This window comes from Lampris incognitus, chromosome 12 (assembly GCF_029633865.1).
Source record: "Lampris incognitus isolate fLamInc1 chromosome 12, fLamInc1.hap2, whole genome shotgun sequence".
In the NCBI taxonomy this organism is placed as follows: domain Eukaryota; kingdom Metazoa; phylum Chordata; class Actinopteri; order Lampriformes; family Lampridae; genus Lampris; species Lampris incognitus.
This window is the reverse complement of record NC_079222.1, coordinates 35,017,032-35,042,677: the sequence shown is the minus strand read 5'-3', so window position 1 is coordinate 35,042,677 and position 25,646 is coordinate 35,017,032. Positions and strand designations below refer to the sequence as shown.

The 25,646-nt window shown below is 45.6% G+C and overlaps 1 protein-coding gene across 1 annotated transcript in view; it reads right to left on the bottom strand.

The window, feature by feature from the left end:
• The window catches only part of mast4 (microtubule associated serine/threonine kinase family member 4), a 120,401-nt gene that overhangs the window by 17,406 nt on the left and 77,349 nt on the right, over positions 1-25,646 (bottom strand). The window contains exons 12-28 of the mRNA XM_056290472.1: positions 23,666-23,727; positions 23,458-23,549; positions 22,590-22,798; positions 22,330-22,468; positions 21,102-21,234; positions 20,820-20,985; positions 17,145-17,246; positions 16,387-16,509; positions 16,077-16,186; positions 13,016-13,137; positions 11,561-11,781; positions 10,760-10,960; positions 9,178-9,395; positions 8,967-9,089; positions 8,461-8,597; positions 7,411-7,595; positions 5,556-7,268 (exon numbers count right to left, since the gene is read on the bottom strand). Of these exons, the coding sequence (XP_056146447.1) occupies positions 5,556-7,268; positions 7,411-7,595; positions 8,461-8,597; positions 8,967-9,089; positions 9,178-9,395; positions 10,760-10,960; positions 11,561-11,781; positions 13,016-13,137; positions 16,077-16,186; positions 16,387-16,509; positions 17,145-17,246; positions 20,820-20,985; positions 21,102-21,234; positions 22,330-22,468; positions 22,590-22,798; positions 23,458-23,549; positions 23,666-23,727 (4,056 nt within the window). The remainder of the gene's footprint in view (positions 1-5,555; positions 7,269-7,410; positions 7,596-8,460; positions 8,598-8,966; positions 9,090-9,177; positions 9,396-10,759; positions 10,961-11,560; positions 11,782-13,015; positions 13,138-16,076; positions 16,187-16,386; positions 16,510-17,144; positions 17,247-20,819; positions 20,986-21,101; positions 21,235-22,329; positions 22,469-22,589; positions 22,799-23,457; positions 23,550-23,665; positions 23,728-25,646) is intronic.

Genomic DNA, 25,646 nt, shown 5'->3' with positions numbered 1-25,646 from the left:
TACAGAAAGAGCCACAACTTCTGAACTGAGACATTAAATTAATATAATTAGGAGGGGGGCACATTTCATATATATATATATATATATATATATATATATATATATATATATATATATATATATATATATATATGTATATGATTGAAAATGACCCCTCATAAAAAATTTTTAATTTAAAACCTAACCAAAAATGCTTTATCTTGTATTATTCTAGCCAGAATTAGGGAGGATGCCCAAACACTTTAACTGTTGATTCAATCTTTTGGCAAATTTAAGCTTAGTTGCTCATTTGTTTGTTTCACGTGGTCTTTTACTTCAGGCCCAGTAAGCTAACAACAGATTGCTGTGGCGTCTTTAATTCGAAGCACATTCTTGGGAAAAGCTAACAGCACTCACAGTTTTAAGTAACGGTAACGGTGTAATGACCACGGATGTGTAGACTCGCTAGCCCTTGGCTAGGTGGCAGCCGGGAATCGAACCTGGGTTCCCCGCACCGCGGGCGACTTCGCTAACCAGTCAACCGTGTAGTGTTTCTCAACCGGGGGTCCGCGGACCCCTAGTGGTCCGTGGTGTAATTGCAAGGGGTCCGTGAAAATAAAATATCTTTAAAAAAAAAAAGATCCTATGACATTTATAGAAATAGGATTATTTTACTCAAATGTGAGTGAGACCTTTATCTACCTAAACTATAAAGGGTAACAGGACTTTTTTCTCTAATTACATCTGTTTCACAAGTGTAATTTACTGTATTTTAATAAGAGATCTCGCTCCCGTTTGCATTGTTAAAAGTTACTGCATAAAAATTCTGTTGTTACATATATCTGAAAGTTACTGAATACATATTCTGTTTTGTTACATATATCTGAAAGTTACTGAATACATATTCTGTTTTGTTACATATATCTGAAAGTTACTGCATAAGAATTCTGTTTTGTTAACTATATCTAAGTTACAACTGAAAGCTCTTATTTTTGCCCCAAAGAGTGAATAAATGCTATAATGCAATTTAAAATGCAGTTTCCCCTCCCCCAAGATCAGGTGGAGGGGTCCTCAGGGTAGATCAAAAATACGCAGGGGGTCCAGGACCCCAAAAAGGTTGAGAACCACTGGATCATGTGTAGACTTGCTAGCCCATGGCTAACGGGTCAGACCCTTTAGTTGACCGGTTAGCGCAGTCGCCCGCGGTGTGGGGAACCCAGGTTCGATTCCTGGCTACCCCCTAGCCAAGGGCTAGCGAGTCTACACATCCGCGGTCATTACACAGTTGACTGGTTAGTGCAGTCGCCCACAGTGCGGAGAACCCAGGTTTGATTCCTGGCTACCTACCCCCTAGCCAAGGGCTAGCGAGTCTACACGTCCGGGGTCGTTACACTGTTACACAATGCTACATCTTTAGAAAAAGCCCGGTTGCCCCCTCATGCCTTATTTCCCTCTCTTCAAGTAAAATTTGGACATGTAAAAACATGTTGACGTCACAAAGAGAGGATACCTTTTTTAACAAGAAATACACCACGCTAGCTTACGTTAGACCACAAGCGGAACACAACTCTGTGATGTCACTGAGAATAAAAACAATGCAAAATATATACATATAATACAAACAACACTCGTGTATCCCATTTTTTACAGTATCCTCATATCTACAACATAGTGCATAAAAAAACAAAGTCTTATAAATGTACAAATGTAGATGAGAGGAATGTGAATAACAACGAACCTGCTAAGAACAGCAAGTTTGATTTCCCGTAATTCTAAGGCCCCTTCACCATGACAGGTCTTCAAGAACCGCGAGGTGATTCTGTATTTTTAAAACTCTAGGTGAGAAGCACAGGATGTAGTGCGTTTCCTCTGTGTACCACTACCCAAAACAAAACAAAACGCGGAGTCGACGGATTACCCTGAACAGAAACAGATAGTTTACCACTGCATTTGTTGAGAATGCTAGTACATTTTAAGCTAGCAATTTGACCAGTATTAAACAGTCAATCAGAATAGTTTAGTTTACTGCATTAGATACAACAGGAGCTACAGGCCTAAAGTAGAGTGCAATTCAAACTCAGTTATGGCACTGACTATACAGTACAGCACAGTATTCATGAGGCTCTTCCCTATCCTCCCTGACATGCTTATTGCACAATATTTTCTATTTCAAAGGAAATGAACTGCCAGATATTCACTAAACAATACAAAATTCAAACTCAGAATTGTAGAATCACAGAAAGTAATCTGCAAATCATCGTTTACATTCAGTGCTATAAACATTTAGAGTGCTGCCATAAGTAATGTTATTGAATGCACGTATTCACACGCACGCACGCACCCACACAAACGCACTCATTTCTTTCACTGTAACAAACACTAACAGCTTCCCCGGTCCTCAATCAAAAATAACAAGGCATGATGATGCTTGCACAAAACATTTTCTTAAATTCAAAATCTCTAAAGCAATATGGATAACTGTCATTATAAATTGCCTTGTCACTTTTTGATAGTTGAACTACGTGGCGACTCTTTCATTTGCTTGCACCGACCAGTGTCTTTGTCTGACCCCGCACCATCTTTAAATGATGAAGCGACAGCTCTTGGTGGTTCTCGTTTTATGTTCCTTTGTGCAGATGTAGCTTCTTGAGCAGATTCTTTCTTCTTCCTCTCCACCTGGTCCTTACGGCTGGATGGCACATGTTTGTCAGAGGCTATGGCTCTGGAATCATGTGTACCATGTCTGGAACCAGGAACATCAACTCCACCATGGTGAATGTCCTTCAGTCCCTCACACCTAGAGCCTTCCTTTGATGCCCTTAATATAGGCTCTTGAGCTGTGTTGCTGCAGAGCTTGCCTGAGGATGCTCCACTGTTTGGTGGATGTGCTTCTCTTTTCACTGCTGGAACTGAACGCACTGCTGAGGGATCAGACTGGGAAGGAACATCTGATCGAGGAACTGGATCATTCTGGAGCTGATGTGTCTGCTGACGAGCTGCAGTAAGAGCTGATGGAGAATTTTTTGGTTTGGAGTCAAAAGAGCCTTTCACGGCTGATATCGGGGTTCTTGATGAAGGGTCTTTGTGTTTAGCATCAAGGCTTTGTTTTCCAACTGGGGATGGAGTTCCAGGAGGCTTCAAGATTGAGGGTGAAGTTAAACTTTTGGAAGAGGGGGCGTTTTGTTTTACATCCACGTTTTCTTTTTTTACATTAGCTGAGTTTACAGCAACATTTTTGGCTGAAGGTTCTTTTTGCTTAATATCAGTATTTTGTCTGGAGTGAGGGGCTGAAGGTGTCTGTTTCACAGACTCATTCTGTTTTAAGACTGAGCTAGATCCACATGATTGCTGCAAGGTTTCTTGTATTTTAGAGTCACAGATGACTTGTATGGGTGAAATTGAGAGTACAGAATCTTTAGAAATATCTTTCGCTCTTGAATCAAGACTTCCCTTAACTACTGGGAGAAGCGGAGTCGTGCTAAGAGATTTATCTTCCTGTGTTTTAATCTCATCGTCTGTCTTCCCAATGGTGTTTGATATAGGTTTTGGGTCAGGTCTTGATTTGCAAATATCTTTTGCTATTGAATCAAGACTTCCCTTAACTACTGGGAGAAGCGGCGTTGTGCTAAGAGATTTATCTTCCTGTGTTTTAATCTCGCAGTCTGTCTTTCCAATGGTGTTTGATATAGGTTTTGGGTCAGGTCTTGATTTGCAAATATCTTTTGCTATTGAATCAAGACTTCCCTTAACTACTGGGAGAAGCGGCGTTGTGCTAAGAGATTTATCTTCCTGTGTTTTAATCTCGCAGTCTGTCTTTCCAATGGTGTTTGATATAGGTTTTGGGTCAGGTCTTGATTTGCAAATATCTTTTGCTTTTGAATCAAGACTTCCCTTAACTACTGGGAGAAGCGGAGTCGGGCTAAGAGACTTATCTTCCTGTGTTTTAATCTCACCGTCTGTCTTTCCAATGGGGTTTGATATAGGTTTTGGGTCAGGTCTTGATTTGCAAATATCTTTTGCTCTTGAATCAAGACTTCCCTTAACTACTGGGAGAAGCGGAGTCGGGCTAAGAGATTTATCTTCTTGTGTTTTAATCTCGCTGTCTGTCTTTCCAATGGTGTTTGATATAGGTTTTGGGTCAGGTCTTGATTTGCAAATATCTTTTGCTCTTGAATCAAGACATCCCTTAACTACTGGGAGAAGCGGAGTCGGGCTAAGAGATTTATCTTCTTGTGTTTTAATCTCGCTGTCTGTCTTCCCAATGGTGTTTGATATAGGTTTTGGGTCAGATCTTGACTTGCAAATAACTTTTGGTCTTGAATCAAGACTTCCCTTAACTACTGGGAGTAGTGGAGTCGGGCTAAGAGATTTTTCTTCCTGTGTTTTAATCTCACCATCTGTCTTCCCAATGGTGTTTGATATAGGTTTTGGGTCAGGTCTTGATTTGCTTCTAGGACTTAAAACCATTTCATTTGCAACTGCTGAATGTGAATTTGTGGCCTTCACTGCAGAGACCACACTAGTCTTTACTAGACTGACATCACCTTCTTGCTTTCTGAAAATAGGATGCTCTGTCTGAGGTGCATTAGGCTCTTTTTCAACTGCAAAGTTCCTTGATGGCATGTGCCCAGACTCACGAGTACTTACATTGTTGGTATTTTCAGTCTTTGGTGGCATAGGGGGATCTCTGATTTGTTTCAATACATTATTATTTACTAGTGCATCACAAGGGGCAGGTCCATCCATCTTTTGATATGAACTCAATGTCATTTCGGTGAACTTCATTATTGTGGTGTCCACTGTTTCTTTCAAAACATCTTTTTGTTCCATTTTCTGGTGTGCCTCTCCCTTTTTAGACTCATTAATTACATTTACACATGGACTGGTTTCCCTCTTGTAACTTGGGCCACTTGTACCCATCGAGTCTTTCACAGCTGGTACAGTGGGTTGTAATTTGTCTTTGCTGATCGGTGTTACAGTGCACAGCTGAACCTCTGAGTTTGAACTGCAGGTTTTGTCTTCATGTGGATAACCAGGAGCCGCTGCTTCCACAGAGACTTGGGGTTTACCAACTAAAGAAGGGGGTTGGAGTAGCAATTGCTGCTTTGAAAGGTGATGAATGTCTTCCAAGATGTAGTGTACAGATACAGTGTTACTTGGTGTGTTACCTTGAGAAACAGTGGTCAGGTTCGAGCCCTCTGCAGTGACTGGTTTCACATGGCTCTGAAGACGAGTTGTTTTTAATTCAGACTCTCTACTATGTTTTGGAGAGACTGTTATCTGTTCATTGGTAATTGTGGTATGGATTTCTGCTTGTGCCATAGCAGGAGCAATTATTGTGCCTGGTTTTAGCTTATCCGCTGTCAAAGAATTGGCTATCTTTGAACTGTTAGCACTTTGCGACGTAGTGAATGGTGTTGCATCCTGCTGTTCCATTTCATCCTCTTGATCTTCATTGCTGACCTCTCGTATGGAGGGTGTTTTTCCAGAAGAGGAGAAGTGGGAGGTGTGTCGGCAACTTCTATGTTCATGAGCTAATGGATTTGACTTCATATTAGTCCGACTCTCTTGTTTACCACTAAAGGCTGGGGCCTCCACTTTTGAGGAAGGTGTCTTCAGTGGTTCACTGTGTCTGTCTTGTGGTTTCTCACCACCGGCACTGCCTTTCAATTCTGCTGCTGAATGACCTGACTGCTCTTTGAAGGTAATTATACCAGTAAGAGTTGAAAGAGGTCCAGGGCTTGGTGCACTAACAAGAGGACTCTTTAATTTTTCTGTAGGTTTGAGCTGGGGGCTCGATATTTGTTTTTCAGTGGGGCTCTGGAGCCACAGTGGAGGCCCCGTAGAAATACTGTCACTTTGGTTGTCCACCATTTTAGACAGGCAGGTGTCTGTTTTGGACACCCTTGGGCCTGAGAGCAGGCCAATGTCCAGGGTGCCCTCCAAAGGTTTGAGGGAAGAAACGAGGCGCCCCTCCAGTTTATATTCAGAGGAAGTCTTACGGAGTGGAGACTCTGTTGAAGAAATCAGCTGGAGCTTTTCCACTGCACTTTCCCCCCTACTACAGAAGTGTTTGGGAACCAGGCCTTCAGGGTTTGAATGAACATTGCCCATGCCTCCTTTCATGTGGTCATGGGATATGGTTGAGTCCAACTGGAGGCTTTTGGACCTGGTGGTGCAAAAGTGGATGCTGTCATGAATGCTGGGAGACAACCTACATATGCTATCATCCCGTTCTTCAAATGATAACCTCTTTCTATTAAACTCTATGTTTGGAGCTTTAAAGTCCAGTCTGTCTGGCTTTATAGACTCCCGACTCTGTCTGGAAAGTTGCCAGTCTGGGTGAACAGAACACAAAGGTGACCGGAGTCCCCCCTCACTATCAAAACTGCTGGTGCCAGGCGGCTCGGGGATGCTCTCACAGACACGTGTGTTGAGTTTCTTATAAAGCACATCTTTAAGGGTGCCACTGGAAGCTTTGACCTCTAGGCTACTCTGAGGTTTGCTTTGACCCCAAACCAGAAAGCCTTTGTCTCTGTCTTCACCGTATAGGGTCGAAAAGTCAGACTCACGCAGGGCATCTTGCTTTTGTAGTGATTCCCTCCTCTCTGACCAGTCTTGACTCTTTACCACCACCTTAGTCTTCAGCTTTTCCTTGTCAAGCTCCTCCACGGACTCCTGTCGGGCTACCTTTCGAGTGACTGGCCTCTTCAAGCATCCTTGCTCAGCAGGACGAACACGGGTTATGGTCAGTGGCTCAGACAGGGTCTCCTCCACACTCTGCAAATTGGGATTATCCTTCTGCCCAGACTTCAGCTCCTCACCCAGTGCCTCCTCTTGGGTCACCTCCAGGCTATGTTTCCTGGGACACAGGTGCTTCTTATCCCCCGTATAGGAGGGAGACAGTTTCTCTTCAGATTGGACACGTTTCAAGAGGGGTGAGCGGGGAGGTTCAGCACTTTTTGGGCATGCAATATGGTGGACGATTGTAGATGGGGAGTGCATCTTGGCTGGAAAGGCCTGGGTTGTCTTAGTGATTGTGACAGGGTGTCCACCATGGAGTGGGGAAGGTGAGCGCTGAGGAGATGTTGGTTGTGGTGTAGGAGACGGTGTCCGGGCCAGAGGAGAGACCGGTATGTTACCAGCTGACTTGCGGCGCCCTTGACGGAGCCTTTGTCCTGTCAGCTTGGGGCCGAGGCCATGGAGGCTGCTTGGACGGATGTGGCCTGATCCTGCTGGGGAGTTGGGGGCGCTGGAGCTTGGAGAGCTACTCTGCGAGGAGTTGCCACCTGCAATTCACAAAAGGGATGTCAATAATCTAACTAGAGAAGATAAAAACACATAGAGAAGATAAAGACACTGTAAAGAAGATACTGTTAATTTGATGGACAACACTTTTAGGCAATCATCAAAATAAGATATTATCTCCACCTGACTGGTTTAATTCTGGTGTGGGGCGAAAGGCTGCAGTAGGGGAGCGAGGGGACAGGCTGTGGGTGGGGGAGCCTGGGAGACTCTCACCAGATGAAAGCGAGTGGTTCAGAGAGGTGAAACTACGGCTGGTGTGCAGGAGAGGGGAAGGCTGCATGGCAAAACGCCTAAAAAGCGAGCGCCGCCTAGGAAAGAGAAGGGAGAGAAACATCAATACACTTTTATAAGCGCATTTGCAAAGATCTCAAACAATACATGAAACAATACTATGTTATTAGCAATACCGCACATGCTCGAAAGATACAGTCCACATCAGACCAGTGACAAATCCAAAAAATAGAAAGGGTTCTATTAAGTTAATATTAATAATATGCTCTGGTATTTGAAATTTTGACTGCATGTCTAAAAGTGGTTTTATAGACACAGACAATAAATATAGTTTAACAATGTTATGCTGGTTGTTGAACATTTAGGTGGGAGGTAGTGTTTCATAGCAGTTTGCTTTTCTCAAAGATTGTCACCCCCCCCCCCCCACCCTTGGCCGATCCTGGGAGGGCTGCAGACTACCACATGCCTCCTCCGATACGTGTGGAGTCACCAGTCACTTCTCTTCACCTGACAGTGAGGAGTTTCACCAGGGGGATGTAGCGCATGGGAGGATCACGCCATTCCCCCCCAGTCCCCCCCCGAACAGGCGCCCTGGCTGACCAGAGGAGGCGCAATTGCAGTGACCAGGACACATACCCACATCCGGCTTACCACCTGCAGACATGGCCAATTGTGTCTGTAGGGATGCCCGATGAAGCCGGAGGTAGTTCGAACCGGCGATCCCATGTTGGTAGGCAACGGAATAGACCGCCACGGTACACGGACGCCCTCAGTATTACTATATTCTAACATACTTCTGGCAGCAAACTACTTTGGTCCAAACAGAAAAATCTTGTATATTATGTCAGGATGTCTGTACGCTGAAGACCACAGAAGCCGTATCAATACCTCACGCACACTCTTTAAGAAACACAACCTCATCGTCCTATGACAAAAACTCACCTCTCTGGAACCTTATCCTTCTTGGGCTTCTTGGTACATCTGACCATCTTGCTTCTGTAGCTATTCCTCCTGGCAGGACCGGTTTTTATGGAGGTGTTTTCAAAGGGGGTTGTAGAGATGGCCACTTTACTACCGCTCTAAGGAAAAAAGCCCCCCAAAAAGGGAGGCAGTGATTATTAAAAGAATGTATTTGTACAACTGCTCTAATCCAATTTTCTTTAAAGGCAAGCATTTTCCCTATAAGACCATGTTATTTGGTTTTTTTGGGGGTTTTTGGATCCTAGCCCCCCCCCTCTTTTCTCCCCAATTGTATCCAGCCAATTACCCCACTCTTCTGAGCCGTCCCAATCTCTGCTCCACCCCCTCTGCCGATCCGGGGAGGGCTGCAGACTACCACATGCCTCCTCCGATACACGTGGAGTCACACCACCCAGACCATGTTTTTATGAAATTTACTTGTATCGTTTCTGTAAATAGACCTAGATTAATGGCAAGATAATATTTACTTTCAGCAGGAGCTCCACTACTTCAGTATGGACCAAACCATGGACCGGCTCCCCGTTCACATGAGTGATGAGGTCTCCAGCTTTCAGTCCAGCTTTTTGGGCAGGGCCACCGTCCTCCACATTCTGACAAACAGACAGTGAAGTCAGATGACCTTTGTGCTTGGCCATTACATACAACTAGTTATGTAAAAAAGACTAGTGCGATCCTTACCCAGACCATATGGTACACAGTGTAAATGTCACCGTCGCAGGAATATACCCGGATGGCCCTCAGCGTAAAGCCGAACTTCTTCCCGGAGCTGTGGATGATCGTGGGCTGCCGCAGGTTGGTGCCACAGAAGGAGGAGTCTCGGCTAGGAGAGGAGTCTCTCGAGGAGGGGTTCGAGGAAAGGGAGTAAGGCGACAGGGGGCTGGCGAGCGGAGACACCCCTAAGACATCTGGAAGACAAGACATGACAGCCATGTGCTTGCAGATTTTGATACCGGCGACCTGCTTGCAGCCTCTCCATAAAACGAGTTGGTTTGTCACGGAGAGGGCTTACCCATGAAGACTACAAGAGAGAAACTCTGAGATATTTGGCCAAGATGGACTAAGTATATATCACCCGTCAGAAATGACTGTCAGAAACCATTAAGTGTCCCCTTTTTTCTTTTTCTTTTACATTTCCTTTTCCTTTTCTTCAACAACATACCAGCTGTGTAACACCTTCAACGTGAAATACCAAAATACAACATTTTGCATGGTGTCCATTTTTATACCTCCCCCCCCAAAAAGGCAAAAAGACAGATTGTACAGAATAGAACTAAATTACCTATAAAAAAATGTAAACGTACATAGACAAACAGCAAAATAGATCAAAATGTAAACATAAATACATTTACAAAAAAACTAGATGTATATATCAGTCATGGTTGTCTATAGCTAATCTATATTGTAATTTGATTGAATAAGAATTAGTTATGGAAGAGTACACAGTTCTACCTATCTATCTATCCATCCATCCATCCATCCATCCATCTATCTATCTATCTATCTATCTATCTATCTATCTATCTATCTATCTATCTATCTATCTATCTATCTATCTATCTATCTATCTATCTATCTATCTATCTATCTATCCATCCATCCATCCATCCATCCATCCATCCATCTATCAATCATTTAATTTTGTTTTATTGCAATCTAGGGACAAAAGCGGCCCTCATGTTTCTGCCCCCCCCCCTTTTCTCCCCAATTACCCCTCTCTTCTGAGCTGTTCCCGTCGCTGCTCCACCCCCTTTACTGATCCGGGGAGGGCTGCAGACTACCACATGCCTCCTCCCATACATGTGGAGTCGCCAGCTGCTTCTTTTCACCTGACAGTGAGGAGTTTCACCAGGGGGACGTAGCGCGTGGGAGGATCACGCTATTCCTCCCAGTTCCCCCTCCCCCCGAACAGGCACCCCGACCGACCAGAGGAGGCGCTAGTGCAGCGACCAGGACACACACCCACATCCGGCTTCCCACCCCCAGACACGGCCAATTGCGTCTGTAGGGGCGCCCGAACAAGCTGGAGGTAACGCGGGGATTCGAACCGGATATCCCTGTGTTGGGAGGCAACGGAATAGACCACCATGCTAACTGGATGCCCCCCCACCATTTTCTAACTTTTAACAAATTCCTCAAGCTCAGATTTGCATACATATGAGATGATGGCTGTTTGCACGTGTGTGTGTGTGTGTATGTGTGTGTGTGTGTGTGTGTGTGTGTGTGTGTGTGTGTGTGTGTGTGTGTGTGTTCTGTCCCTTACCATTGGGGATCATAAGGGAAAGGGCACTGGCTGAGACAGACTTCGGGACTTTAGCCACAGCTCTCAGTTTCTCCCGTTGACCCTCGGGCCTCAGGGTGGTGTGTTGGTCCCCCTGGTCCCCAAAGGTTTGACTGGTACTGTCTGGGCTCTCTGCACCATCACCTCTGGAAGTCAGCTGGTCCAAATGCTCTGAAAAACTCCCTAACCATCACAAAAGATATGCATAATGAGATGTGTATAAATTGTTGAAGCAATTTCAGGTTAATGTTCCCTATTCAGCAGGTAGTAAATTATTATTAAATTAATTAAGTTTCCTTTATTAATCCCCTTGGGGAAATTCATTTACTGCAGATTAACCTATCCTAGCTGTGATCTGTGTAGATAGGAGCAGTGGGCTGCTTGGCTTCATGCTGCACCTGGGGACCAGGTCCAGTTCTTTCCCCACTGCCTTGCTCAGGGGCACAGACAGGAGTATAAACCCTAACATGCATGTTTCTTTTGATGGTGGGGGAACCCGGAGCACCCGGAAAAAACCCACCGCAGACACGGGGAGAACATGCAAACTCAACACAGAGGACGACCTGGGACGACCCCCCCCCCAAGGTTGGACAATCCCGGGGTTCGAACCCAGGACCTTCTCGCTGTGAGGCGACAGCGCTAACCACTGGGCCACGTTAGAATGCAAACAGCTGCTGTTTTACGCTACAGGATTTTATTTCAGTATTCCAGTGGGCTTAAACAAATTATTTGATCAGCATCAAGCATACTTCTATCTAACGTCTAGGTCCTAGGATTTGGTACCAGATAATGTGGCTCCACTGTGGGTGCTGCCAGGAGTGGTGACATCAGGCTCATCCTGGGGCAGCTCTCCGATGGAGAAAGAGGCCTTGCTTGGGTCTCCAAGGCCGGCGGACTCACTGCCCTCATTCTCAGCTGAGATGGCAAACTTGGGTAAGATGCTGGAGCCGGGACAAGGGCCTTGGTTCACACTCTCTGTGTCTGTGGAGTGGGACAGGGAAGGCCTGGCAGGAAGATAAGAGAAAATGAATTCAGCGGAGGACAGCACTGAGACTATCCACCCATCCATCCATTATGCTGGAGCCTATCCCAGCAGGCATGGAGACGCCCTGGACAGGCCGCCAGTCCATCACAGGGTCCACACACACACACACATTCACACCTAGGGACAATTTAGTACGGCCGATTCACCTGACCTACATGTCTTTGGACTGCGGGAGGAAACCCACGCTGACACGGGCAGAACATGCAAACTCCACACAGAGGATGACCCGGGACGACCCCCAAGGTTGGACAACCCCTGGGATTCGAATCCAGGACCTTCTTGCTGTGAGGCGACCGCGCTAACCACTGTGCCGCAGCACTGAGAATAGTTCTGTTTAAACAGGATCTGAGGTCATTGTGGCACAAGTGTATCATATACCTATATGTTTGTATTTATCAACTGTAATTTAAACACAAAAGTGTTCGATATGTAGTGGGTCGAGTCTGTCAGTTTTATGATCCTGTCAGAGACATTTCAAAAAAAGGATTATGTCCCGGAAGTATTTGCTGTGTGCTCTCTAGCTTCTTATGATCAATTTGACAGTACTCACAGAGGTTCTGTCTATACTTAACAAATCTGCCCAATCCAAGTACTCACTCAATATTCCTTTTTTTCACCCCACTTGTACTTGGCCAATTACCCCACTCTTTTGAGCCGTCCCGGTTGCTGCTCCACCTCCTCTGCCGGGGGCTGCAGACTACCACGTCTCCTCCGATACATGTGGAGTCTCCAGCCGCTTCTTTTCACCTGACAGTGAGGCATTTCGCCAGGGGTATGTAGCGCGTGGGAGGATCATGCTATTCCCCCCAGTCCCCCCTCCCCCCTGAAAAGGCACCCGACCGACCAGAGGAGGCGCTAGTGCAGCGACCAGGACGCATGTCCACCTCCAACGTCTCACCCGCAGACACGGTCAATTGTGTCCGACCAAGCCGGAGGTAACACAGGGGTTCGAACTAGCGGTCCCCATGTTGGTAGGAAATGGAACAGACCACCACGCTACCCGGATGCCCCCTGTAATCATACTTTTACGTAGTGAGGACAGAAACAGATGCAAGCCTACTGGTTTTTTTCCAAGTCCAAAAAATGTTGCTCACTAAACTTCATCTTTATCATGTAATGCTTAATCCAGTATCATCATCATCATCATCATCATCATCATTATCATCATAATAACAGGGTAGGATGGCACATACATTTCAGCAAGGTCTGGTGTCCAACTGAGAGAGTCTACAGTTAGTGGGCTCTCGCTCTTCTTCTCCTCCGTCTCCCCTTTCTCCTCCAGCTGGCCACGGGACAGATCCAGGCTGCTGTAAACCTAGTTATCACACAGACACCAGGGTGCACTTTAACAGATGTACCACATACCTTTCCTGCTTGAAAACCATTAGCGCAAGTAAACTTTTGGACAGACAAAGGTGCAGCCTTGTGAAAAAAGCAAATATCTCTAAATGTACACAAAAGATACAAAATCTACATTAAGACACATATTAACTAAAAACAGTTTGGTTTTTGACCGTAGCTCTGTAGACTATAATTTCCCATTATTAAAGGTTATGTTGAAACTGCATAATAAAAAAATGCATCGTCTAATGGGCCTCTGGAGACCTTGGAAAGGTACACAAGGAAGGGAATTTAGAGCAGTCGAGGAAAGGCCCGATGCACCTCGACACTCGCTGGGGTATTCTGTGCTTTTTTATGTTCTGTATTGCTTTGTTGTGGCGTGAGACACGAGCATACTGCAATGCAGCACAACAGTCCTTTTGAGGTTGTGTGATTGTGTACTGTGCTCCAGATTCTGCTTCTTCTTCTGCTTTCGGCTGCTCCCGTTAGGGGTCGCCAGAGCCGAGCATCCGTTTCCATCTCTTCCTGTCCTCTGCATCTTCCTCTTTCACACCAACTACATGCATGTCCTCCCTCACCACATCCATAAACCTCCTCTTAGCATCTTCAACTCTGCCACCTCCAGCTCCACCTCCTGTCTTTTCATCAGTACCACTGTCTCCAAACCATACAACACAGCTGGTCTCACAACCATCTTGTAAACCTTCCCTTTAACTCTTGCCGGTACCCTTCTGTCGCAAATCACTCCTGACTCTCTTCTTTGCCTGCACTCTCTTCTTCACCTCTCTTCCACACTCCCTGTTCCTTTGAACAGTTGACCCTAAGTCATCCATGGCCTCAAACTCATCCACCTTCGTCATCTCTACTCCTTGCATCCTCGCTATTCCACTGTCCCCCCTCTCATTCATGCGTAGGTATTCCGTCTTGCTCCTACTGACTTTAATTCCTCTTCTCTCCAGCGCATACCTCCACCTCTCCAGGCTCTCCTCAACCTGCACCCTACTCTCGCTATAGATCACAATGTCATCCATAAACATCATAGTCCACGGAGACTCCTGCCTGATCTTGTCCGTCAACCTGTCCATCACCATTACAAACAAGAAAGGGCTCAGAGCCGATCCTTGATGTAATCCCACCTCCACCTTGAACCCATCTGTCATTCCTACCACACACCTCACCACTGACACACTTCCCTCATTCATATCCTGCACCACTCCTACATACTTCTCTGCAACTCCCGACTTCCTCATACAATATCAAACCTCCTCTCTTGGCACCCTGTCGTATGCTTTCTCTAAATCTACAAAGACACAGTATAACTCCTTCTGACCTTCTCTATACTTCTCCATCACCATTCTCAAAGCAAACATCACATCTGTGGTGCTCTTTCATGGCATGAAACCATACTGCTGCTCACTGATCGTCACCTCTCCTCTTAACCTAGCTTCTGTTACTCTTTCCCATATCTTCCTGCTGTGGCTGATCAACTTTATACCTCTGTAGTTGCTACAGTTCTGCATATCGCCCTTGTTCTTGAAAATCGGTACCAGTATGCTTCTTCTCCACTCCTCAGGCATCCTCTCACTTTCCAAGATTGTGTTAAACAATCTAGTTAAAAACCCCACTGCCATCTCTCCTAAACATCTCCATGCCTCCACAGGTATGTCATCAGGACCAGCTGCCTTTCCACTCTTCATCCTCTTCATAGCTGCCCTCACTTCCTCCTTGCTAATCCACTGCACTTCCTGATTCACTATCCCCACATCATCCAATCCACTCTCTTTTATTTTCTTCATTCATCAGCCCCTAAACATACTCCTTCCACCTTCTCAACACACTCTCCTCGCTTGTCAGCACATTTCCATCTCTATCCTTCATCACCCTAACCTGCGGCACATCCTTCCCAGCTCAGTCCCTCTGTCTAGCCAATCGGTACAATTCCTGTTCTCCTTCTTTAGTGTCTGACCTCTCATACAACTCACCATACACCTTTTCCCTTCCTTTGCCACCTCTCTCTTTGCCTTACACCTCATCTCCTTGTACTCCTGTCTACTTTCTTCAACTCGCTGACTATCCCACTTCTTCTTTGCTAACCTCTTCCTCTGTATACTCTGCTGTACTTCCTCATTCCACCACCAAGTCTCCTTGTCTTCCTTCCTCTGTCCTGATGACACACCAAGTACCTTCCTAGCTGTCTCCCTCACTATTTCTGCAGTGGTTGCCCAGCCATCCGGCAACTCTTCACTACCACCCAGTGCCTATCTTAACTCCTCCCTGAACTCCACACAACAGTCTTCCTTCTTCAACTTCCACCATTTGATCTTCGGCTCTGCCTTCACTCTCTTCCTCTTCTTTATCTCCAGTCATCCTACAGACCGCTATCCGATGCTGCCTAGCTACGTTCTCCCCTGTCACCACTTTGCAGTCTCCAATCCCTTTCAGATCACACCTCCTGCATAAGACATAGTCCACCTGTGTGCACCTTCCGCCACTCTTATACAGCACCCTGTGTTCCTCCCTCTTCTTGAATTATGTATTTGCCACATCCATTTCCATCCTTTTCGCAAAATCCACCACCATCTGTCCTTCCACAGTCCTCTCTGTGACTGTGCCCCAGATTACCAAAAAAAAAAAAAAGAAGAAAATCTGATTTGCAAGCAGAAAATGTATGCAAAGTCTAGATCCACACCACATACTGCAGGGGGTTGGTGAGAGAAAGCGTGAAACCACCTTTCTTATACATACACTTTTATATGAAATATTTATTGAAAAAATTTGCTTTCCCATGAGAAATGGACGAGGAGAGGTTATGACATAAACACATTTACATTACTAACAAGTGTTTGGTAGTTATGAGAGTATTTATTTTAGTTTGAGGGTGGATAAATTTGAGAGAGAAGTCTACAGACTCACCTTAGAGAATCTGTGAGAACAGGAGGAGAACTGCCGCAGCTCCATATTAAAGTCTTCATCATTTGTATCCTCCTCTTCAGTGTCAAGATGATGGTATCTCTCAGAGCGAGCTGAGAATAAAGTTTCATTTAGGAGACTTACTTTGTCAGTCATTGCTAAAATGCAGCAATATTTCTTGAAAGCCTCAATCAAATGAATAGTGTAAAATATTACAAAAAAATTTCAGCATCAGAAACATCAGAAACGTCTTCGTGATTTCAAAAATAAATATTAAATCATGCCCCGAGTCTTTTTTTATTAGATGACTCACTGTCAAAGTAGCTGGTGTCATCCTCAGACTCAAGCTGGGGAATAAACTCTGATTTTTGTCTTAGTAGGCTGTTCCAATCCAAGTTGTGGAAGAATTTATGGTGCTTTACCTCAATAGCTCCACCTATGGGATAAAAAAAAACAAAACAATAACAGAGGTTGAACACGAGCGACACAGGCAAATAAATGTAAATGTGAACACCAAAAGATAGAGGATGACATTTTGTGTTTTACAGGAGGGGATGAAATGACTGCTATATATTTCTTTTCAACAGCGGCAGTAAGGCCGAAGCTGACTTCATGACCATAAATTATGCACTGCAACTTCCTGCCAGGAAGTTTTTCCAGAGGACCGGGGCTGATGTGGATGACAGCCTGGATAAGGTGGATCTCTGCAAGGAAAGAGTTCTGCCTGAACTGCACAGCCATTTGTTGGGCACCACTAGTCATAAATATTTTTTTTTTCATTTATAGTTAACACTAACTTGTGATGGCATCTGATATTAACTCGTGGTGTCTGACCTTGCAAAGGACAATTCAAGAGATGGAAGTTTATTGATGTAATTGACTGAAGGACTAAGTGAGCAGGGAACATAAAAAAACTGTTTAATTGTTGGATGAGCTAATTTCTCCCGTGGCGACTTGGAATAATGAGCTGTGCCGACTTTGCACAAATGGTCTTTTGACAGGACAAATGGCGTGTCAGCATTGAGGCGTTGTGGAAGAGCTACAGTGGAGAGTGTGCGTCCATGCTTTCACCTGTCCCCATCCTCTCTAGTGGATTCTGCCTGAGCAGCAGGGTGATGAGCATCTGAGAGTCAGCAGGTGGGGCGTCCTCTCCCTCAGGCCAGTTGATTTCATCTGTAATCACGCATCATACCCATCAGGACAGTCAACACACAGGGCCCTCTCTCACACCCGGTACAAAGCGGCGCAAAGCCCACCGTTAAGTGTAATTGCTAGTTTCCGTGCGATGCAGTTGTCATTTTCCCGTCCAGTGAACACGTTGTTTCGATAGCTTGCACCCATCTGTGCACCCATGGGCATGTTGGTCCAAAAATGAGGTGTGGTCTGGCACATTGCTATCTTGCCCCCCCCCCTTTTCTCCCCAGTTGTACTTGGCTAATTACCCCACTCTTCCGAGCCATCCCCGGTCGCTGCTCCACCCCCTCTGCTGATCCGGGCAGGGCTGCAGACTATACCACGTGCCTCCTCCGATACATGTGGAGTCGCCAGCCACTTCTTTTCACCTGACAGTGAGGTGTTTCACCAGGGGGAGGTAGGGCGTGGGAGGATCACGCCACCCCCCCCCCGAGCAGGCGCCCCGACCAACCAGAGGAGGCGCTAGTGCAGCGACCAGGACACATACCCACATCCGACTTCCCACCCGCAGACACGGCCAATTGTGTCTGCAGGGACGTCCGACCAAGCTGGAGTCACCATGGGGATTCGAACCGGGATCCCTGTGTTGGTAGGCGACGGAATAGACCGCTACGCTTCCCAGACACCTCTGGTGCAGTGTTCTCTTGATGCAGCAGAAAGCGATTGTGCGACTGACCAACAAAAACCCGGTCTAAAGTCAATGGCGGAGTAGTTTCCTGCTATTTAAAGGGTGCGTTATTCTGACAGTAAGATGCACCTACATAGGTGGGTGCACAATGTGCGTACACTCTGCTTGGTACCCCTCACTTTGACAAAGATCAATTTCACCAGGTTGTGGGCCCGTCACTCGAGCTCACAAATCCGGATCTTCTCGCTAGGAAGGCATCACAGAAGGTTATGCAGAAGTGCTCTTATCAGGGTATTTAGTAGGAACCCGACAAGGAAGATATCACCAGAATACTTTACGCATAACTGAAGGATGAACAGTTTCGCATAGGGTGTAAACCTTGCAACGGACAAGCTCATATTATGATGATTGAGAAAAATCTAGACTGAGACCGACTGTGCTGACATGGTTTGCTCGGCACCATTAGTCCCCTATTAAACATGGGAGGGGGGTCATGAGCACACATGCGAGGCCTGAGGCTACAGCAGTATGTATGCATCCAGTGTGCTAAGGCCCCCTTACTTAACGCCTGCTGCCTCCGGCTTGCTATGATTTGCCACATACCACATGTATCACGGCACATCACTCATTTTCATAGAAAAGACAAGGACCGCTGTCCAGACACCCCACATTTACTTTGAGCCTCACTGCTGCGAGCAGAGAATTTATAACCTTCAGGACAAAGGCTCTCTGTACTGGCGCTGTGAGTATAAAGGACACACAGTGGAAGTAAGCCCATCTTTCACTTCAAACTGACGTTTAAACTCTGGAAAAAAACACACACACACATTCGTTCAAGAGGCGTTTCTTTAAATATGTGTGTGTTCAAGTTATCCATTCTAAAAGATATTTATCATTGCACACCTTTTTAATGTGCATGATGTGGGGGCAAAGAAATACCCCCCCCTCCATTGGTCTCTCTCTCTCTCTCTCTCTCTCTCTCTCTCTCTCTCTCTCTCTGTCTCTCTCTCTCTCTCTCTGTCTCTCTCTCTGTCTCTCTCTCTCTCTCTCTCTCTCTTTCTCTCTCTCTGTCTCTCTCTCTCTCTCTCTCTCTCTCTCTCTCTCTCTCTCTCTCTCTCTCTCTCTGTCTCTCTCTCTCTCTCTCTCTCTCTCTCTCTGTCTCTCTCTCTGTCTCTCTCTCTCTGTCTCTCTCTGTCTCTCTCTCTGTCTCTGTCTCTCTCTCTCTGTCTCTCTCTCTCTCTGTCTCTCTCTCTGTCTCTCTCTCTGTCTCTGTCTCTCTCTCTCTGTCTCTCTCTCTCTCGCTGTCTCTCTCTCTGTCTCTCTCTCTCTGTCTCTCTCTCTCTCTCTCTCTCTCTCTCTCTCTCTCTCTCTCTCTCTCTCTCTCTCTCTCTCTCTCTCTCTCTCTCTCTCTCTCTCTCGTTCTCACTCATTGCCATACATTCAGAAAGACACTTGGTCACAGAGTCCATTCCACATCGCCACTCCATATATTCACCCCAACCCCCGCCCCCACTCCTGCTGCGCTTAAATGTCAATACAGATTTGTGAACTGTAGTATTTATTGCTGCATCATCTTTCCGCTTATTTGCATTTAACCATCTTTTTATTTATCTATTTATTTATTTTTTACCCCCCCCCCAGTTGTACCCGGCCAATTACCCCACTCTTCTGAGCCGTCCCGGTCGCTGCTCCACCCCCTCTGCCGATCCGGGGGAGGGCTGCAGACTACCACATGCCTCCTCCGACACACGTGGAGTCGCCAGCCGCTTCTTTTCGCCCTGACAGTGAGGAGTTTCACCGGGGGGACGTAGCGCGTGGAGGATCACGCTATTCCCCCCAGTTCCCCCTCCCCCCCCGAACAGGCGCCCCACCTGGAGGAGGCGCTAGTGCAGCGACCAGGACACATACGGCTTCCCACCCGCAGACACAGCCAACTGTGTCATCCCGCGAAATAGCCTTCATTTTGATGCGCTTCCTCAGCGTTTCTCTGTTTGTTTGTTTCTGAAAAGGTTTGTCTGCGGTATGTTTTCCCCCCTGATCCAGGGTATAAAGACAGGAGGTGTAATCCACTGTCGTTTACTGCATCTTCTGGTTTCCCATTGTGGGGATGCAGAGCCCCCGCGGCTCTTAACTGGGATTTAGGGCTATTACATGAAGTTGACTGGACTTGAATTAAGTAGCTCATTTCCGCACTACAGAAGAAAAATCATCTCAATTCTTTATAACCAGCAATATATTTGATTTTTGTTGTTGTTGTTTTCATCAGCACATTGTGTTCCAGTGCTTATTTAGTTTTTTTACTGTTATTGATCCCCGTGGGAAATTCCCCTCTGCATTTAACCCATCCTAGCTGTGTAGCTAGGAGCAGTGGGCAGCACCCCGGGGACCAACTCCAGTTCGTTTCGCCATGCCTTGCTCAGAGGCACAGACAGCGTATTAACCCTAACGTGCATGTCTTTTTGATGGTGGGGGGAAACCGCAGCACCCGGAGAAAACCCACCGCAGACACGGGGAGAACACCGCAAACTCCACACAGACGACGACTTGGGATGACCCCCCCAAGGTTGGACAACCCCGGGGCTCGAACCCGGGACCTTCTTACTGTGAGGCCACCGCACTAACCACTGCGCCACCGTGCTGTATATTCTAATCATGCCTCCCTTAATATATCTCTTCATGTCTCCTTCCTTTTCTGCTAATATTTCTATTCATCACTTTTAGTGTACCCTTGTATGTGCTGCTGCAATTCATTAATTTCTCCCCACGGGTATATTCAGTAAATTAGATTAGAAAGATTTTATCTAATTAATTCCCCATGCATTAAAAAAAAAATTGGTGGGTGTGAACTACCACAGGAAGGACACCACACAAAACACAGTTTGTATTTTGCAGTATGTCGTGAGAGTAATTCAGGTGAAACTGACCGCTGATGACCTGTCCAAACAGCTCTTCGGGTGTGTCTCCAAAAAAGGGCACGCAGCCCACCAGGAACTCGTAGAGGATGATTCCCATCGCCCACCAGTCCACCGGCTTCCCGTAGCCCTGCCTCAGGATCACCTCCGGTGCGATGTACTCAGGGGTCCCACACACCTTCGCCGACAAACGAAACACACAACAAATCACAGACCTGAACCAGTTGTGGAGAAGTTGTCGTCATAGCCAACCCAAAATGTGTTTGTATTCTCATAAACGACTGGGGACTTCACCTGCTTGTCAGAGAACTCCCTGGCATCTTTCTCTATGTGTCCCTCATACAGATTCGTTGTCATATTCATCAGCCCCACCTTGGACAGCCCAAAATCTGTCAGCTTGATGTGCCCCATCGAGGTGATCAGCAAACTGCGAGGGAGAGCAAGAAGTGGGAGGGAGGTGAAGAAGGGAGGCATGCAGGTAAAGAGGAAGGGATGAAAGGAGCATCAAACATGAAAAAAAGACACACAAACTTATAAAGTAAACACACACACATGATAAACACACATTGACTGACTAGTTTCAGTGGTGCAGAGTATCAAAAACTTTATTGTACTTTTTCCGGCCAATTGCCCCACTCTTCCGAGCCGTCCCGGTCTCTGCTCCACCCCCTCTGCCGATCCGGGGAGGGCTGCAGACTACCACATGCCTCCTCCCATACATTTGGAGTCACCAGCTGCTTCTTTTCACCCGACAGTGAGGAGTTTCACCAGCTGGTGCAGTGAATAGACCGCTACGCCACCCGGCCACCCCTGCTTTGTAACGGTTGACTATGTAAACCAAGATATTATAGTTTGTATACCCATTATAGCAGATCTGATAGGACTGACTACCATTTCGCCCCATTTCCCATTATCACAATGTTTTTTTCTTTCATTTTATTTGTACAAATACTCACAGTTGGATTTTTTTTTACTGTTTTATGTTCGTTGTATGTTTTGTCTCCTCCATTTTCCTTCACTATTTGTGGGAACTAAAACTGAACAGCTCACTTTTCACTCAGTAAAATGTGGTGTTTTTGTACCACATTGATTTACTTTGCCCTGTGATGGCTTGGCGGCCTGTCCAGGGTGTCTCGGGATGGCTCCAGCATCCCCGCGACCCTGACAGCAGGATAAGCAGTTCGGATAATGGATCGGCTAATGGATTGCGTTACTTGATCAGATCTGGGTTCACGGCTACCAAGGAGGTGCCAACTGGTTTTAGCTCGTCAAATGATTTCAGCATCACAGGGAAAAAAATAAACCACGGCCCCCATAACCAAGAGGAAACACAATTAAAATATGTTGCGTACGTCTTTTTCTTTATGCATGCTCAATAATCCAGCTAAGAAAATCAGAGAAGGTTGAATCAGGTCATCTGGATACAATGTTTACTGACAGATACATTTCATCACTCGTTGTATCCAGTTGACCTGATTCGACCTTCTTTGATTTGCGTTTATTTCATAAAGTGAGGTCTCACTTGTCAGGTTTGAGATCCCTGTGGACAATGCCATAGTTGTGTAGGTACTCCAGGGCCAGGACTGTCTCTGCAAAGTACATCCTGGCCATGTCCACAGGCAGGGGACCCATGTTCTTCAAGAGGGTGGCACAGTCTCCTCCTACAACCACACGTTACAAATACCATTAGCACTGTTAATTTAGAAGCTCACCAAAGAGCCACCGTGCAAACAAGCAATCAAGTCCTTCACAGAAACACTGATGTAAAACGCAGCCGCGGACCTTCCACATACTCCATGACCATGCACAGGTGCCGCCTCGTCTCAAAGGAGCAGTACATGGAGACCACAAAGGGGTTCTCAGCAAAGGTGAGGATGTCTCTTTCTACAAACGCCTGCTGGATCTGATTTCTCAAAATCAAGTTCTGCTTGTTGATCTTCTTCATGGCGAAACGCTGCTTGGTCTCCTTGTGTCGCACCAGGTACACAGCACTGTGGGATACAGAGGCCACAGCAGGGAAGTGAACGGAGGCATGCAAAGCTCTGGAAGTTGAGAAAACCAAACTTCCCTGATATAGAATGATCATTAAATACATTTCATGGTCAATTACAAATCTATCTATTTATCTATCTATCTATCTATCTATCTATCTATCTATCTATCTATCTATCTATCTATCTATCTATCTATCTATCTATCTATCTATCTATCTATCTATCTATCTATATTAATAAAAAGTAAAAATGTTAAAATAAATAAATAATAAAAATGACATAAAACAATAAAATTAAAATTAAAATAATGAAATGATATATATTAAAATAAATAAAATCGAAATGAAATAAAACAATAAAATAAAAACAAAAATAATAAAATAATTTAATTATTAAAACAAATAAATCAAATAAAACAATAAAAATAAACAAAATAGAAAAATAATAAAATAAAAATAAAAAAGTACAACTCTAACAGTGAAGATGAACTTGCTGGATTGAGGACTGTTTTGAATATAAAATGGAAATGTAAATCCTGGCTGTACAACTTCACATTCAATTTTGATTGAAATCGTAAATGTGTGTCCTGGTTGGGCCAGTATGCATACATCTACCCATAGCCGATAGAATATGTAGAGTGGACTTAGATGTTTTACCCATAGGCGCCATTGCTGATTAGTTTTGTCATCCCGAAATCCATTTCACAGGGTCGACGCCGAGATCGCAAAGCTGCACTCAGGCTCTGAGACTAAAGACAGAAATTTTCATAAATTCAAACACAAAGTCTGTAATTTACAGCTTTGTGAGTCCAACATACAAGAGAAAGGCATCACGTGCCCATTTTTAATAAAAACGGGTACTTACAGAATCATCTGTTTCAGGAGTTTCTGCAAGCCCGCTGTCGCAGCTTGTCAACTGAGCGATTTCTGCAGCAAGACATTAAAGAAACGCAGACGGCAAAAGATTATCAAACTGGTCATTACAACTACACTGAATGTCCTCCTCTGCTGGTCGCACGCTGGTTGAGGTTAGGTAGCCTACCCATCAACCAGATGGTCAAGGAATGCAATCTGCTTCCAGATGTTTTCTGAAACAGGATACTCAATTAAACCTGATAGACAGAGCACAACACTTGTTGATCTGCTTTGTGTGCAAATCTTGGCCTATAAACAGTAGTCATTTAACTTCACTAACCCATTACGTTTGAGGTGCTGATTCAGATATACTGAACTGAGAATAAATGTAGTAGAATAAATGACACACTAACAGATGTCCAACATCACCACAGAAAACCGCTAGTCCAGAACAAGTCCACGTTACGACCGTCATCTGCTCTTCTGCATGAGCGTTTCATTAAACGCATGTGTTTTTGTATGTTGCTTTGCCAAAAGCAGCACGTGTGACCCATAAGGGGGTGTTTGTCCTTTCCCTTGAGAGGCTGTTAACACAATTCCAGCGCTATTTAACATCTGTCCTTCGGCACTGGTCTGCTTCAAGCACTCTCGGCGTTGGGAAAACAAAACGCGGGAGACTCTCGGGGGTAATGAGTGAAAAAGTGGGCTGATGAAAAGGCAGACGTGAGCCGGCCGCTCTGGATCCATCTGAGCTCTGTGGGGAGGCGGTTTCTTTATAATCAGTCATAATGAACGTCGGTCACTGAATCGAGACAATTAAAGGGTCGTTAGAAAGGCATTCTGTCCAGTACAGGAGCATCTTTTCTGCTTGACTTTCTACTGAGCTAAATAAAATGTTCTTATATTGACTAACATCTGGCTATATTGACTATCAACCACTTATCATGGAGGATCTTCAGCTAAGTGACTCAACTGAACTCTATACACACACTGTCACACTGTTTAGTCACAACAGATGTACAATACCTAACAATATAATCATTATTATCATTATATCTGTCCACTGCTAGTCTCACATACTGCTGGGCCCGTCAGCCTGATCATTTTTGTGCGCAGTTGTGACTGCATGATCAATGACCTCTTGTGGTTGCATTGATTCAAAACCTTTGAAAAACCTGTTTTATACCGCAACTGGGTGCTAACTCTGCTGGTTTGTCGCCAAGTCCGATCACCGGAGAAGGGGAAATACGCCTGGTGAGGATCTGCATGAGTGCACTCTTCTAGTCGTGGCTTGTTGAAGGTCGTCAACTGTTCTTCAACGTCGGTGCCAGGATGTTTGATATTGGCAGGAACTGGTGCACATATGCACCGGTCCAGAGCATCCAAAGCACGCTCAGTGGGTGACATGTCTGGTGAGTATGCAGGCCAGGGAAGAAGTGGGGCATTTTCAGCTGCCAGGTATTCAGCGCAGATCCTTGCAGCATGTGGCCGTGCATTATCATGCGGAAAAATTAGTTGACGGTGGTGGATGACTGGCACAACAATGGGCCTCAGGATCTCATTACAGTATCTCTGAATTCAAAATTCCACTGTCAAATTGCATCTGCGTTCTTTGTCCATATGATATGCCTGCCCACAACAAAGACCCACCACTTCCATGGGGCACTCTTTCAAAAACACTGGCATCAGCAAACCACTAACCCTCACAGTGCCATACACACACCGCCTTCCATCTGCCTGTTGAAGATGAAATCGGCATTCATCAGTGAAGCTGACCCTTCTCCGGTGTTCCAGGAGCCATCGCCAGTGAACATTTGCCCACTTGGGTTAAGGTGCCATACAGCAACCTGGGGTAGACCCTGGTAAGGACGTGGAGCATGCAGAAGAACCTCCCTGAGACGCTTTCTGACAGTTTGATCAGAAATCCTTCAAATGTGCAAACCAGCTGTTTCATCAGCTGTCTGTGTGGCTGGTCTCAGACCATCCGCCAG